The 24,052-nt window shown below is 43.4% G+C and overlaps 1 protein-coding gene across 5 annotated transcripts in view; it reads left to right on the top strand.

Moving 5' to 3' along the window:
- Window positions 1-24,052, top strand: part of SLC6A6 (solute carrier family 6 member 6) — a 78,207-nt gene that overhangs the window by 19,519 nt on the left and 34,636 nt on the right. For 3 of the 5 annotated variants that reach the window (XM_074957616.1, XM_074957612.1, XM_074957611.1), the window contains 4 exons: window positions 11,450-11,689; window positions 12,373-12,507; window positions 15,142-15,376; window positions 23,864-23,996. In XM_074957616.1, the coding sequence (XP_074813717.1) occupies window positions 11,461-11,689; window positions 12,373-12,507; window positions 15,142-15,376; window positions 23,864-23,996 (732 nt within the window). In that variant the 5' untranslated portion in view covers window positions 11,450-11,460. Of the gene's footprint in view, window positions 1-2,263; window positions 2,460-11,449; window positions 11,690-12,372; window positions 12,508-15,141; window positions 15,377-23,863; window positions 23,997-24,052 lie in introns of all 5 variants that reach the window. The other 2 variants (XM_074957614.1, XM_074957613.1) reach the window with 1 other exon arrangement.

Raw genomic sequence — 24,052 nt, 5'->3', positions numbered from 1 at the left:
AGCACCCATGGGGAAAAAATGGTGGTTGCTGAGCACCCACCAGCAGCATCCTATCAGCCCCCCTCTCCCTCCCCCAGCGCCTCCCGCCTGTCGGTGGGCCCCGCCAATCAGCACCTCCCCATGCCTCCCGCTTGCTGCGATCAGCTGTTTCGCGGCATGCAGGAGGCTCTGTGGAGGGAAGGGGAGAGCGAGGACATGGCACTCAGGGGAGGGGGTGGGATGGGGTGGGAAGAGGCGGGGTGGGGGTGGGGACTTGGGGGAAGGCGTGGAGTGGGGGCTGAGCCTGGGGCAGAATCAGAGATTGAGCACCCCCCCGGCACATTGGAAAGTTGGCGCCTGTGGTTTGAAGTGAGTGTTTGGAAAACATATGAAAAAATGTGAGCAGCCTTTGAGACTAGCCCATGAGTAAACGATATGGGTAAATGTAGTGACGAACTGAGAATTTGTTGCTAAAGCAAAGCATGTTAGGGGAATATGAAATTATTCCCAAGGGGAAAAAAAGCTAAAAATAATGTATTTGTACATCTCTTTGTATGCTTGCTTCATCCAATGCCTACTTTATTTCTATTCTACACATTTGAGATCTACTCAGTATAAAATCATAGCACCAAATGAAAGACTGATGACTAATGATTCCATGTATTATTTATGTGATTAATAACGTATTGAATCTATCCTATGCATGTACCAGGCATATATATATATATATATATATATATGCCTGGTACATGTATAGGATAGATTCAATACGTTATTAATCACATACAAAATGTCAATAGATACTATACAAAATATTGCAAATATTCAAGTTCATAAGCTCTCTTTTTTTTGAGAGGTTACATTACATGATCAAGTAAATTTCTTCATAGTCCATATGGTCTAAGTGTTTGCTGATGGTTTTTCAGAGGTTATAGAAAAGGTTAATTAAAAGGGTTAATGCTCAGGCACACTAGTGAACTGTAACTTCATTATATAACAGCCCCCTAGAAGCAAAAAACCCAAACCAAACCAAAATTAAAACACTTGCTAGGTTTAGTAGGAAGGTGAATTATTATTTAGTGCAAACAAATCAGTCAAAGGGGAAAAAAAGAGATTTTAAGGAACAAGACTTGAAGGGTCCTCCTTAACCATACCAACAACATTTGGCAATGCATCCGTTGTGCCATGTAAATTGCATGCACGCATAAATTTTGTGGGCACAGTCAAGTCACTGCTCTTAAAAATTAGGGACATTAGGAGGTATGTAGTAATAATGTATTGTACTTTCAAACCTGGAAAATGGGTACATCAGGAGCAGTATAGCAGGGAAAGCAGCAGGAACATGGTGCTCATTTCTAGCTTGTTGACAATCACTAGGCTTTTAGCTAACACACCCAGGGGGTGTTAAATTAGCTCAGTAGTTGGCTTGATGTGAACAAAAACAACTTTTTAACTGGCCATTCCCACTACACAGTTACGAGTACTATATACAAAGAGCATAATAGCTGTAATCAGTTCTTCCTACCTCTGCAAACTACCCACCACCATTGCATTATTCCTCTCCCCTATATGGGATCTTCACCTGTGGTGGAAGCACCACAAGAAGTCCTGCTGATGAACTCACCTGTACCTGGGTCTGTGGTGCGACAAGCCTATTGGCACGAGAAGACAGTGGCTGAGATTTAGGCTTGTTGGCATACAAGGATTATTGGCCATGGCTGTGTGATGCAGAGGAGTAGCAGTCACCCTATGCAGGGATGCTCTCTACCCCATCTGTACCATTGGGAGGGTCTCCACAGCTCCTGGCTGGGGTTGGGGGTAGAGAGAGGTGGGTAGGGGAGAGGCTGGTAGGCCAATGTTCTATGATCTGCAGGGTGTGACCCAAAACAGCCCTGTGTTCACACCTTCCCCGCTATTATAATAATCTTTGTACAAAATGTGCCTCGTGAGGTATCATTTGGAAACTAGTAAGTCACTGGTCAATAATATCATGGTGAAATGTAGATAGCAACATTATATGTAAAGTTATTAATTCTCCCATGTGATGTTATTAGCACGGGTTCAAAACCAGACTGCCCTGCTGAGGCAATAGTTGTTAAACTATTGGTTAAACAAAGGAATGTGTGTTTACCTCAATTTACATACAAGTAGTAAACAGGCCCATCAAGGCAGCAGGGGGAGGAGATGTCAGGAAACAGAAGGATTTGCATTTCAGCAAACACAAGTGGGGGACAAAAGAGCATGGAGCTTTCTTCACCACCAGACTCTGTCGCCTTCCTCACAGCTTGAATGAACTTTACTTTGAGGGGTATCCTTTGGAAGAATCCACTTCAAAGATTCACTGGACTATAAAAGAAAGGCACAGAGAACCCCAAGTTAGTTCTTTCACCTAAGAAGACAAAGGCACCAGCACCTTTGGGCCTCTGGAAGAGATCCTGACCGAGGAGAGGGCCAGTAACCGTCTTGCTGGAAGACTGTGGGTGAGAAAGGGCATCTTGAACAAAGCCTTGAACTAAAACTTGCTAGATTAAGTGTTAGACTTTTAGACGCATGTTTTCACTTTTATTCGCTTGTAACCATTTCTAACTTTCTCTCTTATTCTTGAGCTCACTTAAAATCCTGTCTTCATTTGTTAACCAGCTTGTTTTACTGTTAATCTAAACCAACAATGCTGTGTTTGTGCCAAAGTGAATATCAGCTCCAGTGAATGTGGCATACTGGTGGGTGTTGTTTCCTTAAAGGAGATTACGGATTTTATTATTCCTCAGAATTTTGCAGGAGAGGGCTGGACAAATCCGAGCACATGGCTCTGGAGAAGTTCAGGACTAGGGGTGTGTTGGGGTTACCTGCCAACATTAACCAAGTCTGGTAAAGACAAAAGTGTGTCTGTGATAACTGCTGGCAGGTGGTTAGAATCATAGTGGTTGAATCAAAAGCTGCAGCATACAGAACAGAAAGAGCATGCTGGCTGTAGGTCGTATCCATTACTGCTCCCCAGTGCCCGTACTAGTGGCCGTGGTTCAACTGAACAGGCCTCCTGGTGTAAGACTCCCTCTCCATCCCTGCAATAGTTTCACATGGACCTTTTATTTCAGCCCTACGGTCTAGGGGGTCTAATACTTCTCCCACTGAAATAAATGGGAGTTTTGCATTGACTTCAATAGGAGCTGGATTGGTTTCCAGCTTTCCCCTCATCTGCCCACATGGGAAACGCTACAGAGCTCTCACTCCCCTCAGTTAATGGTATCAAAATACCTTCCTCCCTTTCCCCAAGTCCCATATAAAAAGGTGACCTCTGACTGCTGAGTATTTTGTTTCTTTAGGCTTCATGATTTGATTTGAGCAGAACAACACTGCATTAATATACAACCCGTTGTATTTTCTTTGTAAACACAGAGTAGCTTTAAGTCTCCCTCCCCACTTTTATCCTCCCATTAGAAAGGCCAAGAGCAGTGGGTTTTTTATTTTCCCCTACTCAAGTAATCGTCTGAGGTTCAGTGGTGATCGATTTATTGGTTCAAATAAAGAAGTATAACAGAAAATTCAGAGTATTATATGATTGCAGATTTTCTTTTGCAGCGAGTGTTTCATAACAGCTCTGAGCTGAGACACAGTGCCCATTTACAGCACTTGACAAATATGAACACAAGCACCACATAGAAAAGACATCTGGAAAGCAATAGATGCCTTTTGTCCAGGATACAATTGATTAAAAAGAAATTGAAACAAGTCCAGGGCTTTCCTTTTGTAACCTACCCCAGCTAAATAAAGGAGTATCTGTTGCTCCTGGAATTTTCTGCAGCAACTTTTCCAGATGTCAGCCTTTGAAGGAGGAGAAAAGGAGTATACCCGCGAAAGAAACAGGCAAAAAGAGAAGTGAGAGGAGACATGATTTGAAATGGGAGGGAGAAGAGTGAGGGAGAAGAAGGAAAAGAAGGGAGGATGGATAGATGAATAAATAGACACACACAGAGAGAAAAGAAATCAAGAAAAGAAGATTGAAAAAGGACAGAAGTGAGAAAGAAGAGGAGAATGTGAGGGAGACATAAGAAGGAAAGTTTGTAGAGAACCTTTAAAGAATATTAGAGAGGCAATACATTAAATAAATGGAGGGTTGATATTTTTCAGAGAATATCGGGGGTATTTTGTCTGATGAAACAAAAAAGGGTTGGGATAGGAGTTAAGGACAATAAATGGAGTCAGGCATTCTCTGGATATTGCTACAGGCCTCCAGGGTAGCCAGGTAAAGAAGTGGATCAGTATTTCCCCCTTCAGATAAGAAAGACCTGTAAAAAAGCCAGAACTTTTATCTGGAGTTATATGTTTTACTCATCTATTGAGTAGGCTAACCACTCTGATATTCTAAGGCGGGAAAGTGACAGACTTCAAAAGTTGCATGATTTAGAGCTCTGAGCTCCTAGGAAATGAGCCAAATGTAATAAAGATTTTATTTGGGGCCTGATTCTGCTCTTATTGAAATCAGAGTTTTTTCCCCGTTGCCCTCAGGTACAGCAGGAGTTGTGAGCTGGGAATCACAGTGCTATTAATATTGAAATGCTCATGTATATAATGATATGAAAATTAAAGGTGGCACAAGCACGCTTACAGTCTAGGGATGGCTGATTTTGTGAAAATATGAAATGGAGATGGAAATTTAACTTGTTTCACAAATGTACAGAGATCAAATAGAAGTTATGATAAAGCCTAAACTGGCAAAGGGCAATCTGCTTAAGTAAGAGTATAAAATGAATTATAACGTGATAAACAGAAGGCTTTAAACAGTCTTGTAAAAAGGAACATTGCCCAACAGAGAAAACACAACCTGAAGGAAGTTACCATTAGGGAAGCCTCCAAAACAGCAACAAAATCAGCTCCTGAACATCAGCCTGCAGAGAATATTCCAACCCTCAGTAAAAACCACGGGTCAGATTCTGCAGTCATTTCTTTAGGCAGAGTTCCCAGTATTTTTATAGCATGTTGGGGGGCCTCAGAAAGAAAAAGAGAACCCCTGCTATATTGTATTGTTTTCCTTTATGTGGGGTGGGAGAGTGAATCATTATTCTAATGACAGAGTTAGCAGTTATATAACTACACCAGAGATGATGTACTGTGTTGAGCTACCTGGCATTAGCTGTGGGCATTCTCTGCCTAAGGCTGATCTCTTTTGGAGTTCTCCGCTGAGGGCCAAGAGCTAACCAGTAGTAGGAGAGCAGCAACTGAGTCTGTGTTAATCAGACAGTGAGATATTCTGAGTGAGGCATTTCATGCACCTGCCTGACAGGTGGGAGTGGGGCTGATGTATGTGGAGTCTGGAGTTGTGCTGCAGATAAAAAAAGGAGCTATTAGGCCAATTATGTAGCGTGTGTGGAGCATGTAATGATTATGCTGGGAGCCAAAGAGAGAAAAATGCAAAGGGCCACATTTAGCTACTGTATTATATTCTCCTACATTATACCAGCATAAATCCAGATTAACTACATTGGCTTCAATGGAGTTAATTGAGTTCACACCAGTGTAAATGAGAACAGAATTAGCCCAGCAAAAGTTGGATTTTTTCCCCTTTTTTCCAGCCAGGTTCTACATATTTGGCTGCAGGCTTGGCTGCGGTTCTTTGTTTATCCATCTAAACTTTAGCAGATCAAGCCAAGTCTTCCTGGAGATAGCCAAGGCTCCATAGAGGGAGCTGCTCTGGAAGGCAGACATGTGTCTTCTGGAAGGCAGACATGTGCCTCGGAGTTGAATCACTCATGTTGGACTTCACGGTTTTATAAATAGTTTCTTACAGTTTTTCCCTTGGGGGAATTAGAGGGACTTGGATCTCAGAAAGTGCCCCACTATGTGATTCTGTAAAAAATAATCTATCATTCTCTTGTTCTGACCTGAGAAGTGAGCAAGTATTGTTTCAGCAGCTCCATCAGGCTATTTGTTTGTTATCCCTTAAGAACCTCACCCAGTGGAACATAACTGAAGGAAATGAAACTCCAACCCCATTAATGATACAGACAATGCCTTTCACTAAACAAACTCAGCTTTCTTGGCTTTTCCTTGCCAAACAGAATGGCCTCTGCCCCTTCCCTTACAGACTCTGTTGGCACTTCCTGTAACTGGGAGTGGCTGTGTAGCCACCAGTAGTTGGCAGCTAATGGGATAAAGTCCCACAGTCCCTGAATGTAACATATGACACGGGCTAGAATTGTAGTCACAAGTAGCAGCTTAGTGTTAATTCCTATGGCACTGATGGACAGTACGTGCCTGCCAGCCATAAACAGACACTGTATCTTAATGGACAATAGAGACCTTGCCAACACTAGATGAATAGGTTCATAGCAAAAAATGAAATGTTACAATGAGGGAAATAAAAGATCCAGAGCTGTGCATTGCACAGCTATCAGGTAAGCAATGTACTGTGCCTCACTGTGCAGCTGGTTAAATGCTATAAAGGCCTTATAATTAGTTTCAAATCCTGCTGTCTTCGCTCTGTGAAATTCTTATTGATGGACTTAAAAACTGAGTGTAGAGCTTGTCACTGCAAGATAGCGGAAGAGCCAAGATCCATCATCACATTCCAAGTTATTTTGGATCAGAAAATAAATCTCAAGATTTACATTTTCAAAAATGAGACACCCAAAAGGAGTGGACAAGTAGAGCACCCCAAATAAGAGTGCCCTTTCGAAAATGTAGTGCCATGTGTTACGAAATAAGAATCCCAAAAGACAGCAATTAGCACTTAGCCTGTAAGCCATTAACTCTAACTACAGGACGGTCAACCATCTCACAGATAGATAAAATTTATAGAACGCAGCATGCAAAAAATCAGTTAGGTTTGCAAATTCTAAATGAAATTAACTTGCACTTTGGTTGAAATAAACCAACAGCCAGTAAGATTAGATTAGATTAGATTAGCAAACTCACTAAAAATGAAATAAAATAAGAGTTCCATAGAGGAACAGAAGCATTATCTCATTGCAGATCATTGATCTGTTTAGTCAGGTATCTTTTCTCTAAAAGTGGCCACTACCTGATGCTTCAGAGGAAGGTACCAAAAAACAAAACCTACCCCCCCAAAAAACAAACAAAAAAAGAAACCATTATGGTCAATGATTATTAAGGCTGGGAATCTGTCATGGATATCATGGAAATCATGGATTCCGTGACTTTTCAGGACCTCCATGACTTCTACAGCTGTCAGGTGCAACTGAACCCGGAGCCGCCCTGCCAGCAGCGGCTGTGGCAGTCCTGGGCTTTCCCTGTGCCGCTGAGCACCAGTGGGTGCCCCAGAGGCCCCAGCACCAGCAGGCACCCCGGAGCCCACCCTCGAGCACCACCAGGTGCCCTGGAGCCCCCCCCCAGCACCAATAGGCACCCCAGAACCCCCCCACCCCCCAGTACCAGCAGGTGCCTTAGAGCCCCCCAACGTAGCACCAGCGGGCACCCCAGAGCTCCCGCTCCAGAGCAGCAGCCCCCCAGAACACCCAAGATTTAGTCGGGTATATGGTACAAGTCATGCACAGGTCATGGGGCTGTGAATTTTTGTTTATTGCCTGTGATCTGTCCATGACTTTTACTAAAAATACCCATGACTAAATCTTAGCCTTAATGAGTATCCAGCATCTTGTTATTCTCTTTCTCCTTCCCCAAGCTCCCCCTACTGTTCACTAGTATGTATATAATAACATACCTTTCTCCTAATGCAAGAGAATACCATAGTGATTAGTACTGCTAAAACAAATGGTTTGTTTTTTTAGCTGTCAGAGCAGTAGGGAGTTGTTGCAGAGGACCATCTTATAAGAACACTGGCCTTTCAAATGTTTAAGGCACTGGGGTGTGACTGGCCCAGGTTTGACTGGCTCAGACATATATGGTGTACGGAAAGGTTTTCATCTCTAAAGGTACACTGATGCATGAATCTCAGAATCATGTTCCGATTAAAAACTTCTTGTAGAGCTAATGTCAACCCAAACTTCTAAATCTGTTTACAGATCAGAAAGCAGCAAGCAAGTACTAGGTTTACAGCTATCAAATGGGATAATCTGAAGCATGATTTTTATTACTGTGCACACATTATAACATGTACCAAGCAAGGAATGACTGTGGCCTGGCATAAATTTGCTGGGTTTTTTGGGTCTGATGAAAATATTTATTTTCAGCATCATAACACAGTCTAAATGTAACAAGCCAGAGTCAGCTGAGGTAATTTGAGTTGCATGCAGAAGAAATTTGACCTAATGTCTGAATTTGGGTTTACCAGTTACTTGCTAACACATTTTGATGAATGCATAGTTTCAAATAATCTAGCTGTAAAAAACAAAAACAAAAACCATGTTGTTATTCCTAAACTGGTTTAGTTAAGAACTGCTGGATAAAAAAGGCACTTGTATGTAAAATTATGTCACGTTTTATTATTTTCACATGGCAGTTAATCATTTGCCCTCTATTAAATTAGCTGGCCCCTGTGGTAGAATTTGCTTTTGGTTTTGCATCAGGGACAGTCATGCCCTCAGATTTTTAATTAACTAACAAACCATCACACTAGGAAAATGTGTAATTTTATAGGTACATATAAGAAGTTAACTGAATATTAAAGTTTATTTGCTTTTACTGATGCCAAGTGAAAGCAGTTTCATTGTGAAAATAGAATAAATTAAAGATGTTCTTTCAGATCCTATGGTCTGATTAGGAGAAATGGCTTCCCATTCCAGCTTGTTAAGGATAAACCCTCACAATACTTTAGTCAGAGCCAGAGTATGGCAGGCTGCTAACGATACAAGATTCTAGGAAGAATTAGGGCAGTGGGAAAGAGCGATGGATGTTACATAAAAAATGTGAGAGTACTGTGCACTCCCGCAGAAGACATCAGAGTGCAATATGTATTTCATTTGGTCTAGGTTGGACTTGCCCATTGAGAGGAGTGAAGGGGATTCAGAGATGCATGCATCGAGTGAGCAGCAGCAACCTGAGAAACTCTGCCCCGTAGCAAGCAGAATCCCTTAGGGCAGGGGTAGTCAATTATTTTTTGTCAAGGTCCAAATTTCTTGATTAAGGTATAGTCAAGGTCGAGACTCCAGAGAAACATTTTTCACACAGCAATAACAACAAGGACAATAAAAAGATTTCGTGGGCCATTCAAAAGCATATGGCAGTCTGGATTTGGCCCGCAGTGGGCCTGTTAACTACCTCTGCCACCGGGGGTGCTGAGGCTCAGCACCATCACTTACTGATGCAGCATGCGTTCTCTATACACCCGCTGCCTGAAGCTAGTCAGCACACAAGGACTGCACATCTTTTACACCTCCTAAATCTGGCAGATCACACCCTCTTAGAGCAGTGAGGTGCCAGTGCCAATGTACGCAGCCTCAGTGCTTGTTGGCCTGATCCCATGCCCAGTGATGTCAGTGGAGTCTTTGAGTCAGTGGAGTGTTGGCAGGGGTAAAAGTAACTTAAGGGATTTACCAGTATGCAGGGCGGCTGGGGTCCTGAGAAAAGGGGCGGGGGGTCTGGGCCCCTAGAAGGGGCGAGGCCTTGGGTGGAAAGGGCGGGGCTGGGGCCAGACTCCCCCAGCAAGCCCTTCAGTGCTGCTTGGCCCGCACTGCCTGGGGCTCCAGCGGCGATTTAAAGGGCCTGGGGCTCCACTTGCTGGCATGGTTGCAGTAGTGGCGGTCGGGAGCCCCGGGCCCTTTAAATCACTGCCGGAGCCCTGGGGTAGCAGTAGCTGGGAGCCCCAGGGCCCTTTAAATCACTGCCGGAGCCCTGGGGTAGCAGTAGCTGGGAGCCCCAGGCCCTTTAAATCACCGCCGGAGCCCTGGGGTAGCGGTAGCTGGAAGCCCCAGGGCCCTTTAAATCACCGCCGGAGCCCTGGGGTAGCGGTAGCTGGGAGCCCCAGGCCCTTTAAATCACCGCCGGAGCCCTGGGGTAGCGGTAGCTGGGAGCCCCGGGGCCCTTTAAATCACCGCCGGAGCCCTGGGGTAGCGGTAGCTGGGAGCCCCGGGGCCCTTTAAATCACCGCCGGAGCCCTGGGGTAGCGGTAGCTGGGAGCCCCGGGGCCCTTTAAATCACCGCCGGAGCCCTGGGGTAGCGGTAGCTGGGAGCCCCGGGGCCCTTTAAATCACCGCCGGAGCCCTGGGGTAGCGGTAGCTGGGAGCCCCGGGGCCCTTTAAATCACCGCCGGAGCCCTGGGGTAGCGGTAGCTGGGAGCCCCGGGGCCCTTTAAATCACCGCCGGAGCCCTGGGGTAGCGGTAGCTGGGAGCCCCGGGGCCCTTTAAATCACCGCCGGAGCCCTGGGGTAGCGGTAGCTGGGAGCCCCGGGGCCCTTTAAATCACCGCCGGAGCCCTGGGGTAGCGGTAGCTGGGAGCCCCAGGGCCCTTTAAATCACCGCCGGAGCCCTGGGGTAGCGGTAGCTGGGAGCCCCAGGGCCCTTTAAATCACCGCCGGAGCCCTGGGGTAGCGGTAGCTGGGAGCCCCAGGGCCCTTTAAATCACCGCCGGAGCCCTGGGGTAGCGGTAGCTGGGAGCCCCAGGGCCCTTTAAATCACCGCCGGAGCCCTGGGGTAGCGGTAGCTGGGAGCCCCAGGGCCCTTTAAATCACCGCCGGAGCCCTGGGGTAGCGGTAGCTGGAAGCCCCGGGCCCTTTAAATCACCGCCGGAGCCCTGGGGTAGCGGTAGCTGGGAGCCCCAGGGCCCTTTAAATCACCGCCGGAGCCCTGGGGTAGCGGTAGCTGGGAGCCCCAGGGCCCTTTAAATCACCGCCGGAGCCCTGGGGTAGCGGTAGCTGGGAGCCCCAGGGCCCTTTAAATCACCGCCGGAGCCCTGGGGTAGCGGTAGCTGGGAGCCCCAGGGCCCTTTAAATCACCGCCGGAGCCCTGGGGTAGCAGTAGCTGGGAGCCCCAGGGCCCTTTAAATCACCGCCGGAGCCCTGGGGTAGCGGTAGCTGGGAGCCCCAGGGCCGTTTAAATCACCGCCGGAGCCCTGGGGTAGTGGTAGCTGGGAGCCCCAGGGCCGTTTAAATCACCGCCGGAGCCCTCGGGTACTGGCACTGGCCGGGAACTCAGGGCTCTGGTGGCGATTTAAAGGGCCAGGGGCTCCAGCTGCTACCAGGAGCCCCGGGCCCTTTTAAATTGTCGGGCCCCAGGGAAGCTGCCCCTTTTGGCCCCCCCGTCAGCAGCCCTGCTGGTACGGCCGGCTGTGTACTGGCTCTTACTGGTACGCCATACTGGACCGTATTGGCTTACTTTCACCTCTAAGTGTTGGATCAAGCACAGGAAGTATTTGCATCGTATTCTGACAAGGTCCTGCAAAGGTAGAGACTTCTGTGTACTTTTTGAGGCCTATCTGTATCCTGGTCACTAAAGGAAACATGTGCGTTAGTAATAGGTGACCTTTAAGGGAACTTAGTCTGGTTAAACAAATTTTGTACGGTTGGAGTTCTCCCAATAATGTCTGTTTAATAAATTCATGCCACTTTTTTCTCTTTAGAAACCAGAAACATGGCAACAAAGGAGAAGCTTCAGTGTTTGAAAGATTTCCACAAGGACATCCTCAAACCTTCCCCTGGCAAGAGCCCTGGGACACGCCCTGAGGACGAGGCAGAGGGGAAGCCACCTCAACGGGAGAAGTGGGCGAGTAAGATTGACTTTCTGCTGTCCGTGGCTGGTGGATTTATTGGTTTAGGCAATGTCTGGCGGTTTCCGTATCTCTGCTATAAAAATGGCGGAGGTGAGTATTTTTCTCTCTCTCTAATTTCTTCTCATTCATCTATACATTCGTCCCACCATCCATCCTTCCAATACTGTAGCATCGGAGTGCCTCCCACATATTTAAAATCGAAATAACCATAACAATCTCTTTTCTCTTTCCCAAGCTGTAGGGGAAATTGCTTGATTATTTCATAGTTAATGTCCAAGCTCTGTTATGAAAATACCCAACAACCTTGAATTTTACTATTATTACAGTTGAACTTCACTTTTAACTTAAAAATAAATATATACATTAATTATATGGATCAATATTCTCAGTGTAAATGTAGAATAACTCCAATTAATGGCGCTACTCCAAATCTATAGTGGTGCAGCTAAGACAAGACTTGAACTGAACACTTCTTTTGGGTTTTAAAGTAAAAATACTGCTTTAGCTTAAATGAAATGAAAGTATATCTAATCCTCATAATCTTTATAGATGTTCTCTTTAAAAAGGAATGAAAATGACCTTTCACTTTGGTTTGTAACCATTCTATTTTTAATCTTTGAACAGGAGCAATAATCTCAGAAAAGTAAAATTGTTATGTGTGTACACAAGGGTATCAAATTTGTTTCTTTGTTACATATATCTACTGCAGCATGTGTATTATTCTTCATTTTGAATTCTCTTAATCTCTTTTGTACATTGTGTTTTCTGTACAGGTGCATTTCTTATACCTTATTTCATTTTCCTGTTTGGGGGAGGTCTTCCTGTGTTTTTCCTGGAGGTGGCGCTAGGACAGTATACCTCTGAAGGAGGAATTACATGCTGGGAAAAGATCTGCCCTATTTTCACTGGTTAGTTATTTTCCTGCCATATCACGACACAAGACATAGTTCATGAATGTAATGACATGTTAGTGCTAGTTGGAATTTTTCAAAACAGCTGTGCTAGATGCACTGATGGTGTTATTAATGTTATTAACGGGTAATTTCCATTTTGGCAACCAGTCCTGCAAAGTGCAGAATGCCTTTGACTCCCATTTTTATAACACCCAGGCCCCGGTTCATCAAAGCCCTGACACACGTGCCACACATTGCTACTGTGGGGTTTATGCATAAATTGAACTGCCTTGCTAAATAAGGATGGGATTACTCAGGTGCTTAGCACTGTGAATGTGTTTAAGTGCTTTGCTGAGTTGAGACTGAATACACTATGGGGGAAGTTCACCCCTGGGCAGAGGGCCACCACAAGGCATATGCACCATTTAAGCTGCACTTAAATCCTCAGATATTAGGGTCTGATCCTAGAAAGGGACTCACATTGATTTCAGTGGTCTTTGGATCAGGTCTCTAAGGTACACCCTTGATGTGGTTTATTGCTTAAAAAACAGGGGGCAAGTATATTTCCTTCCTGTCCATCAGCGCTGCTATTTGTTGTAGTCGCTGACTATATGATATTGGTTCCTGGAAAGGTAGAAGTCTGAGAGTATAAAGGAGAAATCAAAGTATTAATTTTTGTTGCTGTCGTCTTGTTAAATGACAGAAGTGCCAATAAATAAGAAAGAAATAGGATGTTGTGCACTAAATAGGCCCATAGCAAGAGGCCGTGCAGCCTGTGAGAAAGAGAGAGGTCATTTCACATTGTGTTGACAAGAGTTGGAGAAGGTAATGTTCCTTTGAAATACTAAGTGATCAGACTCTTTTCCATAGTCTCATATCCTTTTGCGAAAGTGCCTTTCCAAATATTATCCTGGGCTGAAAACCAAACTCTTTTTGCCATGCAAAACCTTGCCATTGGCATCACAGTTATATTACAAGCACAGTGGGAATTTGAATGGCTTTCTGTGGAAAGATTCAGGCACAGAGCTTTTGCAATAATTAGATCAGGCTGTGAAAAACAACTCTGGTTGCTCCATATTATTATTAAAGGGCATTTGCCAACAAACGAAGAAACACTTGCCGTTCACAAGAATTGTGCGAATGCCACTCTGAAATGTAATGGGAATATAAAATTAAAAGCAGGTTACCAAAATCCTTTAGAACCCCTAACTGCATCCCACACATCGACTGGCTTCAGAGAGACACTAAGAAATGAACTGACTCATTAGAATTAACCCCCACTAATTATGAGTGATTACACTGGATAGAGATGCACTACTTTTCCTTTTCAAAATTGAAGTGGGAATGGGCACCTTAAATTGACTTAGGCCTTGATTCTGCCACCCGTACTGATACCAAGCAGTATCTTACTCCTTGAAATGAATGGAACTACCTAAGTAAGTAAGATCGTATCCAATGGGCCAAATTCTCAGCTGTTATACCGAAGTCAGTGGAATTATCCTGATTTCCACCCCTTTCTTTTCTCCCCCTCCTCTCACTAGGCCATAGGATGGGGGGAGAAGTGAATGCTCTTGGTTTAAATAAAAATCACCTTGATATCCCTGGAAAAGGAAATTTATGGTTCTAATTATATGGCTAAGTGAATGTTCTGACTGAACTGTAGAATAGATAATACACTCTATAGGGGGATAATACACTTCCATTTGCACTCAGCACAAAATTATTGGCTGTGGAGAATCACATTGCAATATGGCTTAAGATTGTGCAATATAAGGCAGCTCTGCCAGGTGTTGATACAGTATGTCAGTAAGCACCTTTCATATAAACCTATTTATTTAATTTAATTAATTTATTTATTTTACAAACTATTGTAAGTCTTTGTTGGGAAAACAGGTTTTCTTGCTCCCATTCCTAAATGGAACATTAGCTTCAGAAAGCCCTTCAAGATTCTAAATACTAGTGTTCAAAAGGTATCAGAAGAAGGATCTGTATGCAGACCTTTTGTTTCTTACTTTAAATAGAGAGACTGTTTCTCCTCTGACACAAAGGTATCAATCAGAAGTAATGGCAATGAGATTACGGTGGTGTGAGAGGAGTCAGACCCACAGAATAGTTTTGGTATTTAATTCTGCCAGAGCTGCATTCCATCACCTCCCTGATTGCCATTTTAAGTTGTGGAGGACGTGGCCTTATCTGCCCATGACCCTGTGTTTAAAAACAAACAAAGGACATTTTTTATTGTCAAGTATTGATAGCAGAGTTAAACATTGATTTCATTAGCAATAACAAGCACAAATAGCATACTTTCTTTGCAAAAGAGAAATGGGTGCATAGATTACGGCTTTCACTTCACTCGCTTTGGAATTTTTAAACACTCGTTTTATTTTGCACATACACTGAACCTTCTGCCTAAGGATCTCATTAATACCGCTGCAACCACTGGTGCTAGTGACAATCAATGACAGTAGCATGGTTATGCTTTAGTTGCGTGTGCTGTTTAATGGGATCGAGTTTCCAATAGTGGTATATCATACACCAGGATTTAAATCCATAGAGTATTAAAAAATAGCTTTAAATGTCTGGGATTTCATAGTGTTGGAACGATAAGTGACCATTATGTATGTGTTTTATTTATTTATTTTGTATTAGGAATTGGTTATGCTTCCATAGTGATTGTGTCCCTTCTGAATGTATACTACATCGTCATCCTGGCTTGGGGAGTGTACTATCTGTTCCAGTCATTTCAGAGCGTCCTACCTTGGTCACTTTGTGGTCAGAAGTGGAACACACCTACTTGCATGGAAGACACTCTCAGGAAGAACAAAACACTCTGGCTGTCACTGAACATTACAAACTTCACTTCGCCTGTCACAGAGTTTTGGGAGTAAGAACATGCATTATTATTTTTTAGTGCACTTTATTTAAAGGAAAGAAATCATAAATTCAAATAGCTTCTTCTGTTGAAACTCCATGGGGAATTTTAGGTAAGGGAAAATGAATAGATCTAGGTTGGAGGCCTTGCCTATAGCCTGACAGAGTATTTGGTGGCCAGCAATTAGAGAAGGTGCACTGGTGCTGACTCTAAAATGTAGACAACAGGAAGCCAGGGTGCTGAATCAGGGCTATACCCAAGCACAGATAAGGCCACAGCGTCACCTTCTTATAGGGTGACCAGATGTCCTGATTTTATAGGGACAGTCCCAGTATTAGGGGCTTTTCTTTATATAGGCACCTATTACCCCCCAACCTCTGTCCCCATTTTCAACACTTGTTATCTGGTCACCCTAACTTCTTAATGCCCAACGCTACGTGCAGCACTGATCCTGGCCAGTCCTTAGTGTTGTCCCATCCCAGTACTAACAAGACCCAACTGTTCTAGCTTCTGAGATCTTAGCCTGAGGTGCAAAAACCCAACATCAAAACAAAAATTCAGCCTCAGAAAACGATTTTAAAGTAACCTTAAGGATCTGACTTGAACCCACAAAAGCAAATGAAAGCAAGTTGTGCTAACAGTATTGTCTTAATTCTCGTGGTACTTGGGTATTGCTGCACACCTGAGTGTAAATTCAGACCCTATTGTAAGGGCTGCAACGCCATGGATTTCACTAAACCCATTGAATTTGACCTATGGCATAGGAGATAGCTCAGTCTTCTCAGATCCTTGCGAAAACAGAGGACAACGATCAGAGTTAATGGATAATGAACAGCATGGGTTTTCAATCATACATTTAATTGTGATTTTCTTTGCTTCTGGAGATAAGTGAACGTCTAAATATTACATTAAACCTCTTCTTTTTCATTGAAGGTTGTAGGAATGGGAGAGGAGGCACAAAGGCCCAGATCTGCAAAGGTATTTAGGCACCTAATTTAAGAGTTAGATTCCTAAATACCATTGAGTATCTGGGCCAAAAGATATTCAGATGTAGCGTATCTAAATGCATAGGTTCACCCAATAGAGTACAGCAAGTCCCCAAAAACCTGTCTTGGTTTGAAAGGATTTTGGTTTTGTCTTCTATTGTGAAAAATACCCATTCATCTCTGGGGTGCGATTCTCTACATCAAATATGAGTTTGGAACATTTCATTTACAAGTACCTTGAGAATAGGGGTTTACAATGGAAACAATGACAGACCATTAATTATGGTTTTGTGAGCACAGCTGTTGTTGCCTTTTCCCCCTCCCTTCCTTGTAAATTCACTTTCTAAATGTATAACAAATCACTTACTAACCTGGCAAAGATGCCAGCCATTAACCTGGCAAAGAAAACTGGCAGAGATTTTAAACACTGCCCGGTATTGTACATTTCTGTGGTCATTTGTCTTGCACCAGCCGACTGTGTTATCTTGGAGAAGATCTTGCTTTTGCCAAATGCCTGGAGTTTATCAGGCTTAAGGTTTTTGTCACAGTTTCTCCTGCGTTTCACATTATAAATTCTGTTTTGCACAATCTGATTTCTGAATGGAGAGGCACCTCTGCAAACAGTGTATTTGCACAGGCATCAAAAATGTGCAGAATAAAAGGGAATACAAAGAAGATCTGTGTGATGTAAGACCCCCATGAGCAGTTTCAGAGATTATTTACTTGCTTGGCTTGCCCTGGTGGTTTATTATTAAGTGTAGCATTTGCTTCTATCCCACGTTGGCTTCTTCAGGCCACGTAAATTCCAGTTTGACTCCTTGAATCAACTTGAACACACTTCTGTATTTTATAAATAAACGTAAGCCAGTTGCTGCACCAGAAATGACATCCACACTGCAAATATTTGGCAGGTGTTAAGTTTGGAAAAAAGATCCTAGGAACTGTGCTGAAACTTGTAACCCAAGAGCTGAAGATGAGCCCGTAATGTAGAGTAGGTTTTGGACCATCAGATGATTGGTGTAACTGACAGAGTGCATCCTGTATTACCAATTTTTTAGTGTCATTAGCACTAAGCTTCTGTGCTAAGTGACAGTTACTTTCCCAGATCTGATTTCCTGGGTGGTTGACTGGTCCCTCTGTTTGCTAGACGGATATTCCACATCAAGAAGTCAAAGACCAAGTGGAACAGGTCAAAAAGCAATCTTCTAATGTGGATAACAAATCAGACTAATCTTCCTCAGCTCTATTAAGCTTATGCTGTCTCACTTTTACATAAGAACATAAGAATAGCCGTATTGAGTCAGCCCAATGGCTATCCAGTTCAGTATCCTGTCGTCTGACAGAGGCCAGTGCCAGATGCTTCAGAGGGAATGAACGGAACAGGACAATCATCGAGTGATCCGTCTCCTGTTGTCCAGTTCCAGGTATTGACAGTCAGAAGTTTAGGGACACCCAGAGCATGGGGTTGCAGCCCTGACCATCTTGGCTAGTAGCCTTTGATGGACCTATCCTCCTTGAGCCTATCTAATTCTTTTTTGAACCTAGTTATACTTTTCTGCACATGCAGAACAAGGATGACTTATGAAAAGTCAATGATTAGAACCCATAGGATATATCTGTACTTGGAGGTGGAGGTGTGTTTCTCAGCTCAAGGAGACCTACTTGTACTAGGTCTGATTGCACTATGACAGCACAGACTGGAGGATGGGCTAGCTGCCCCGAGTACATGCCTATGGCCTTGGATGGGTACGTATTCAGTGTGGCTAACCCGTCCTGCCATCCATTCTGCTGGAGAGTCATTCTATTTTTAGTTCTCTAGCTGGATGAGAGCTAGTAGTGAGTATATTTCCTTGAGCTGGGAATCACACTCCCAGCTCCAAGTGCAGACATACCCCTCTAGGCAATTCTTTCTGCACCTGGCAGCCTCATTAACTTCTGTGCTCAAGCAGCCATGTTAAACATCGTAGGCCAAATACATCTCTGGCTTCAATGGAGTCATGTCAGGGAGGTGTTTGGCTCCAGGATACTGTTAGTGTGCGTGCACTGCCCTGGTCAGCCACTATTCCCTTGGGTGTTACACCGTCCCATCGTGAAACAAGCCGTGTTCAGAACTGACAACACTGACAGGAGCAGTAAAAAAAAAAAAGAAAAAGGCGTTGTTCCCTTTCTATACAAGAATGCATATTAAAGAGTGAAAGTATTAACGTGCAACTTTCAATATACCACATCTAAGGCCAGGCCAGACTTTACACAATACATTCTTTTTAATCTCCATTCGCCCCCAGCTCCCTAAAGCCTTTGATAAAAGGCAATGCTACAAACGAGTTAGATTTCTCAGGTAAAAATTCCAATGCCCAGGAAGAGTTTTACCCTGGAAGGCAGAGGAATACCATCTTGTTAGCCTACCTGCAAAACTTCACTCATCCTTGGGAATAAGATCATCGGCCCTTATCATTTTTATTTTTAAAAGCTTGTGTTATTGCCTTGATCTTAAATATCCCATCACTGAGACCCTGCAGACCCACAACTCTCAGAATGACCTAGTCATGTCTGAATGAAGGAGGGTAGACACAGACTTCTCTCTAGAAACACAATAACATAGCCTGTGGGCAGTTAACAATAATTTGTGCTGTCAATCTTACTGGTCTTGGTGGACTCTTTGGACCTGAGTTTTAGCGGGACTTCAGCAATGCTTCTCCTTGTGCACCTGAATGCCCCCCAAAACCACACTTTTTGAGCCTTAACACATACAAGTGATGTATTTAGCATATGCAGAGTCTAGCATCCATATGGCCCCAAAGTGTGTGCAAATGCAAGTTGTACATGCAATACATGATTCTGAAAATAAAGCCCTTTTCCTTAGGAGCCAGTCAGCTAGGAAACTTGTTGCCCACAGGACATTTATATTTGCCACTCAGTGCACAAGCATTAACAGTCATACAAAAAGCCCACAATGCTTAGAGAAGAGGCTATTATTCTGTGATTGAAGGAATCGTTAATGCCTATTTAATTTTTTGTTTCTGAAACTAACTGCCCTTTCCAATCTGGGAAACGGATGTGGTTATCTTCATCAGTAGTGTGTGGTAAAGCTGACACCACACTGGTATAATTGGCCCCACTGATACATTAGCCTCTTCATGCTGAATGACATGTGCCCCTTCCCCGTCCTGCTGGACATACAGTGGAGCCTGACATTTCAGTTCATCTGAATTAACATTCTGTGCAAATCACATGCTTACTTGAGCAGCAGTAAAAGGGGTTAAGCAAATCTGGCTTTATCTCAGGAGACTTACGTCTTGCTATCATGTGCTTTAGGTCTTATTTCTTCAGATTTTCTTTTAAAGTTCTGAATTTTAAAGTCTTACAAATGCAGTAATGCGAAAGGGGTGAGAATTATGGGACAGCTCCCATTAAACAAGAGCTCTGATTGTCTGATGCTGACCAAATGTTTATAAATGGCTGGTAATCAGCAGACCTTGTTCATCCAAATCCAAGAAAGCCTGTCACATGTTCCTGGCATGTAACCCTGAGGAAAGCAAAACAAAACTAAACAAAATCCGACTTAGTCTTATGTGCCCTTGGAGGCAAACAAGATTTATGAAATTGCTTCTTTCATAGCATTCCCTTTAGTGAGTTCCTTGTACACCTGTTTATAGTACTAGTTGTTATTGCTCGTTCTATGTTAAAAAGCACTTCCTCTCTCTTGGTATGAAAGGTCCTGACTGCATTTATGTGATTAATTGACATGGGACACCCTTCAAGGATTGCCTAATTCCGCTCATTCTATTTTTGCGTACATTCTAGAACCAGTTACTACTCCTGTTATTACATTCTCCGTGTTATTAGTCCATACTGGCTCTATGAAAAAAAGCCCAAGAATCCATGTTTGATATTTGTCCCACTGAATACATACATACATATATATATATGTATATAAATGACAGAATACATCTACATATATATATAAACGACAGAATACCTCCTGCAGGCTTGGTAACGGAGGGAGTAATGGAGGTTTGTCCATATAACCAAAGCTGTTATGCAATACAGCCCTTACTCCACCTAGGAATGAAATTATTAAGGTGTTACAGATGCAGACTGATGTGCTTCTGCTACAGAAATGTGTGGATTTTGGTTGCCTGACATAGCCTAATGTAGACATTGTAGTGGTGTGTGCTGAACTGGCTCCTTGAGGTATTCTACCTTTGCAGGGGAGGATGGCTCAAGACAGCCAGGGAGCACATCAAACAGTGCACTTTACTATTCCTATATAAAAGAGAAACCTACCTGGCTCCTAATAGCAGATTCTGGTCTCCTCCATAGAATGTGGGCCCAGAATCCTGGGTCACATTCTAGGTAAGATGGCCACCTGCTTTTGAATCTATGGAAGAAAAACAAAGAGTGGTTCATGAAACATGCCACATACATTCACAGATCTCCAGTTTCCGAAAGGAAAAAGGCTACTCAGTGTTTTCTTGCACCAAGCCATGTTGGCTGCTTATTAGCATTTTATTCCAAACTGCCTTTCAGCTTAGAAAGTTGGACTTTATTTAAAAAAACCCCATGAGAGCTTGAAATTGAACTTTTTGGTCTCCTTGAAAATTCTTCATTTTCTTCTCCCACATACACACATCGGGCCTGATCCTGCTGCTGCTGACTCCAGTGAGTAAGGACTCACTCATATGAGCAAGGACTGCAGAATTATACAATTGTTTGTTATCATAGGGTTGCTCCTCATTACTGAGTAGCTACACTGTTTGGAGAGCATCTGTTCTATTGAGTCCCATTAGTCTTTTTCCACAGTACTGAATACACTCAAACAATATTTAAAAAATGTAAAGCATTTAGTTCTGAGAACACACACACACACATACTCAAATTATCGTAACAATTTTGCAAGCTAATATTAAAAAAGGGAACCATTTTGGGCCTTCTAAACTGGTCAGTTTCTCTTTATTATCAAAAATTTATAGCACTTTTAGGTCACTGGTTTTATTAATTTTTATTGTTTTTTCCATTGGGAACAAAAAACCTTGATACACACTGGGGGGGCGGGTAGAGGGGGGAGCTTAGTGCATCAGATTGCTATGACCTCGCAGAGTTTGGTAAATGTTTTTATCCTGATGATAATCTGTTTACACTAAACTTGTGTACCTCATCTGTGTGTGCAGACACCCTGACCTGGTGTGCCCCTAGCACTCCTGATTTGGGCTGCTGACTTCCATCATTGGGCAAAAAACAAAACTCAGTGGCACTCTTTCATTGAACAAAGTAGTCTGTGGGCAATGCAGCCAAAACTTTCATTGACGACAGCGAAAGTCTTGCATGATGAGGAGTTCAGGATTTGGCCCACTCATTTCAGCAGAGTTTTGCCCAAGTAAGGAATTAGTAAAAAACCGAATCAAGACTTCAGGATTTGGTCCTTTATTGCAGGCAGCGAGTAAAGGTGTGACACAGCCTGTTCATGTTAGAAAAAGTGACGAACATGCCATTTAGAGCTTGTACATTGCCAGAGAAAGTAAAGGAAGTAGTTTTATTTCAATATTTATTCTTACCCATGGAAATTGACAAAAGAAAGAAGTTAATAAAAACTTGTTCATATGAACCTAGCTGTTCTGATGCTCATGTTTTTGCCTCCCCAGTAGAAATCTGTGTTTATTTTCTAAGTTGAATAACTAAATAAAGTTTACCAAATATCCTTGGTCAACTAAACAAGGACCTACTTGTGATGACTTTGACTACCCTTGGCCTTCATCAGTAATGTTTGTATGCATCTGAGCCAAGATAAATGGAAAGGGTAACAGAAATTGTAACAAATCCAGGCTCTGTGCTGCAAACCAAACTCCTTAATGTGTTAATTTGACACACTGTTGTCTCTGATCCCCATAACGATAGTCACGGTAACAGACTGAAAATTAAAAACTGATGTACTGTGGCCTTTTTGAATAAGTCTGTGTCAGACATTATGGGTGATATTGACATACAAGTACACTATGGCTTCAAGGCTGTTTTGACACGGTCTCCCACAGTATTCTTGCCAGCAAGTTAAAGAAGTATGGGTTGGATGAATAGACTGTAAGGTGGATAGAAAGCTGGCTAGATTTTTGGGCTCAACGGGTAGTGATCAATGGCTCCATGTCTAGTTGGCAGCTGGTATCAAGTGGTGTGCCCCAAGGGTCGGTCCTGGGGCCGGTTTTGTTCAATATCTTCATAAATTATCTGGAGGATGGTGTGGATTGCATCCTCAGCAAGTTTGCAGATGACACTAAACTGGGAGGAGAGGTAGATACGCTGGAGGGTAGGGATAGGATACAGAGGGACCTAGACAAATTGGAGGATTGGGCCAAAAGAAATTTGATGAGGTTCAACAAGGACAAGTGCAGAGTCCTGCACTTAGGACGGAAGAATCCCATGCACCGCTACAGACTAGGGACCGAATGGGTAGGCAGCAGTTCTGCAGAAAAGGACCTAGGGGTTACAGTGGACGAGAAGCTGGATATGAGTCAACAGTGTGCCCTTATTGCCAAGAAGGCCAATGGCATTTTGGGATGTATAAGTAGGGGCATTGCCAGCAGATCGAGGGATGTGATCGTTCCCCTCTATTCAACACTGGTGAGGCCTCATCTGGAGTACTGTGTCCAGTTTTAGGCCCCACGCTACAAGAAGGATGTGGAAAAATTGGAAAGAGTCCAGCAGAGGGCAACAAAAATGATTAGGGGACTGGAACACATGACTTATGAGGAGATGCTGAGGGAACTGGGGATGTTTAGTCTACGGAAGAGAAGAATGAGGGGGGATTTGATAGCTGCTTTCAATTACCTGAAAGGGGGTTCCAGAGAGGATGGCTCTAGACTGTTCTCAGTGGTAGCAGATGACAGAACAAGGAGTAATGGTCTCAAGTTGCAGTGGGAGAGATTTAGGTTGGATATTAGGAAAAACTTTTTCACGACGAGGGTGGTGAAACACTGGAATGCGTTACCTAGGGAGGTGGTAGAATCTCCTTCCTTAGAAGTTTTTAAGGTCAGGCTTGACAAAGCCCTGGCTGGGATGATTTAATTGGGTATCGGTCCTGCTTTGAGCAGGGGGTTGGACTAGATGACCTCCTGAGGTCCCTTCCAACCCTGATATTCTATGATTCTATGATAGAGATGCCAGTAGAGGTCTGGCTTCCATCTCCATGAAGAACAATTATAGCAAATAACTTCAACACTTACAACATACATATATGATCATTAGCTTCCAAAAGGAGCCTTGGTCAAGATGCTGTATCGTATGTTGGTCAGACGAATCCTACAGGCAGCAGACATACCTGGGGATTAATCCTGCAAACCTTTACCCATATGAGTAATGCTGAGTTAGGCAAGTACATGTTCAGAAGATTGCAATATTAAAGTGCAGCCAGTCCAGTCATTGCCATAAGTAATGTGTGTATAATTGCAGAGCTTGTAAGAAAACTCCTGACTAACTGCTTTGTTGCATCTTTGTCTTTCTTCTTTTCCTTTCACGCATTAAGGCACAACGTACTGAGCTTGTCTACAGGGATTGATAATATCGGTGTTGTCAAGTGGGATCTAGCACTGTGTCTTCTCTTTGTCTGGGTGATATGTTTCTTCTGCATTTGGAAAGGCGTCAAGTCTACTGGGAAAGTAAGTGCTCTGTCTACCCCTTTACGATGACTACCTTAGAAAAGTCAGCAGTACAG

Source organism: Natator depressus, chromosome 7, assembly GCF_965152275.1.
Source record: "Natator depressus isolate rNatDep1 chromosome 7, rNatDep2.hap1, whole genome shotgun sequence".
In the NCBI taxonomy this organism is placed as follows: Eukaryota; Metazoa; Chordata; order Testudines; family Cheloniidae; genus Natator; species Natator depressus.
Note: the sequence above shows the minus strand (reverse complement) of the source record. Positions and strands in the feature narration are given on the sequence as shown.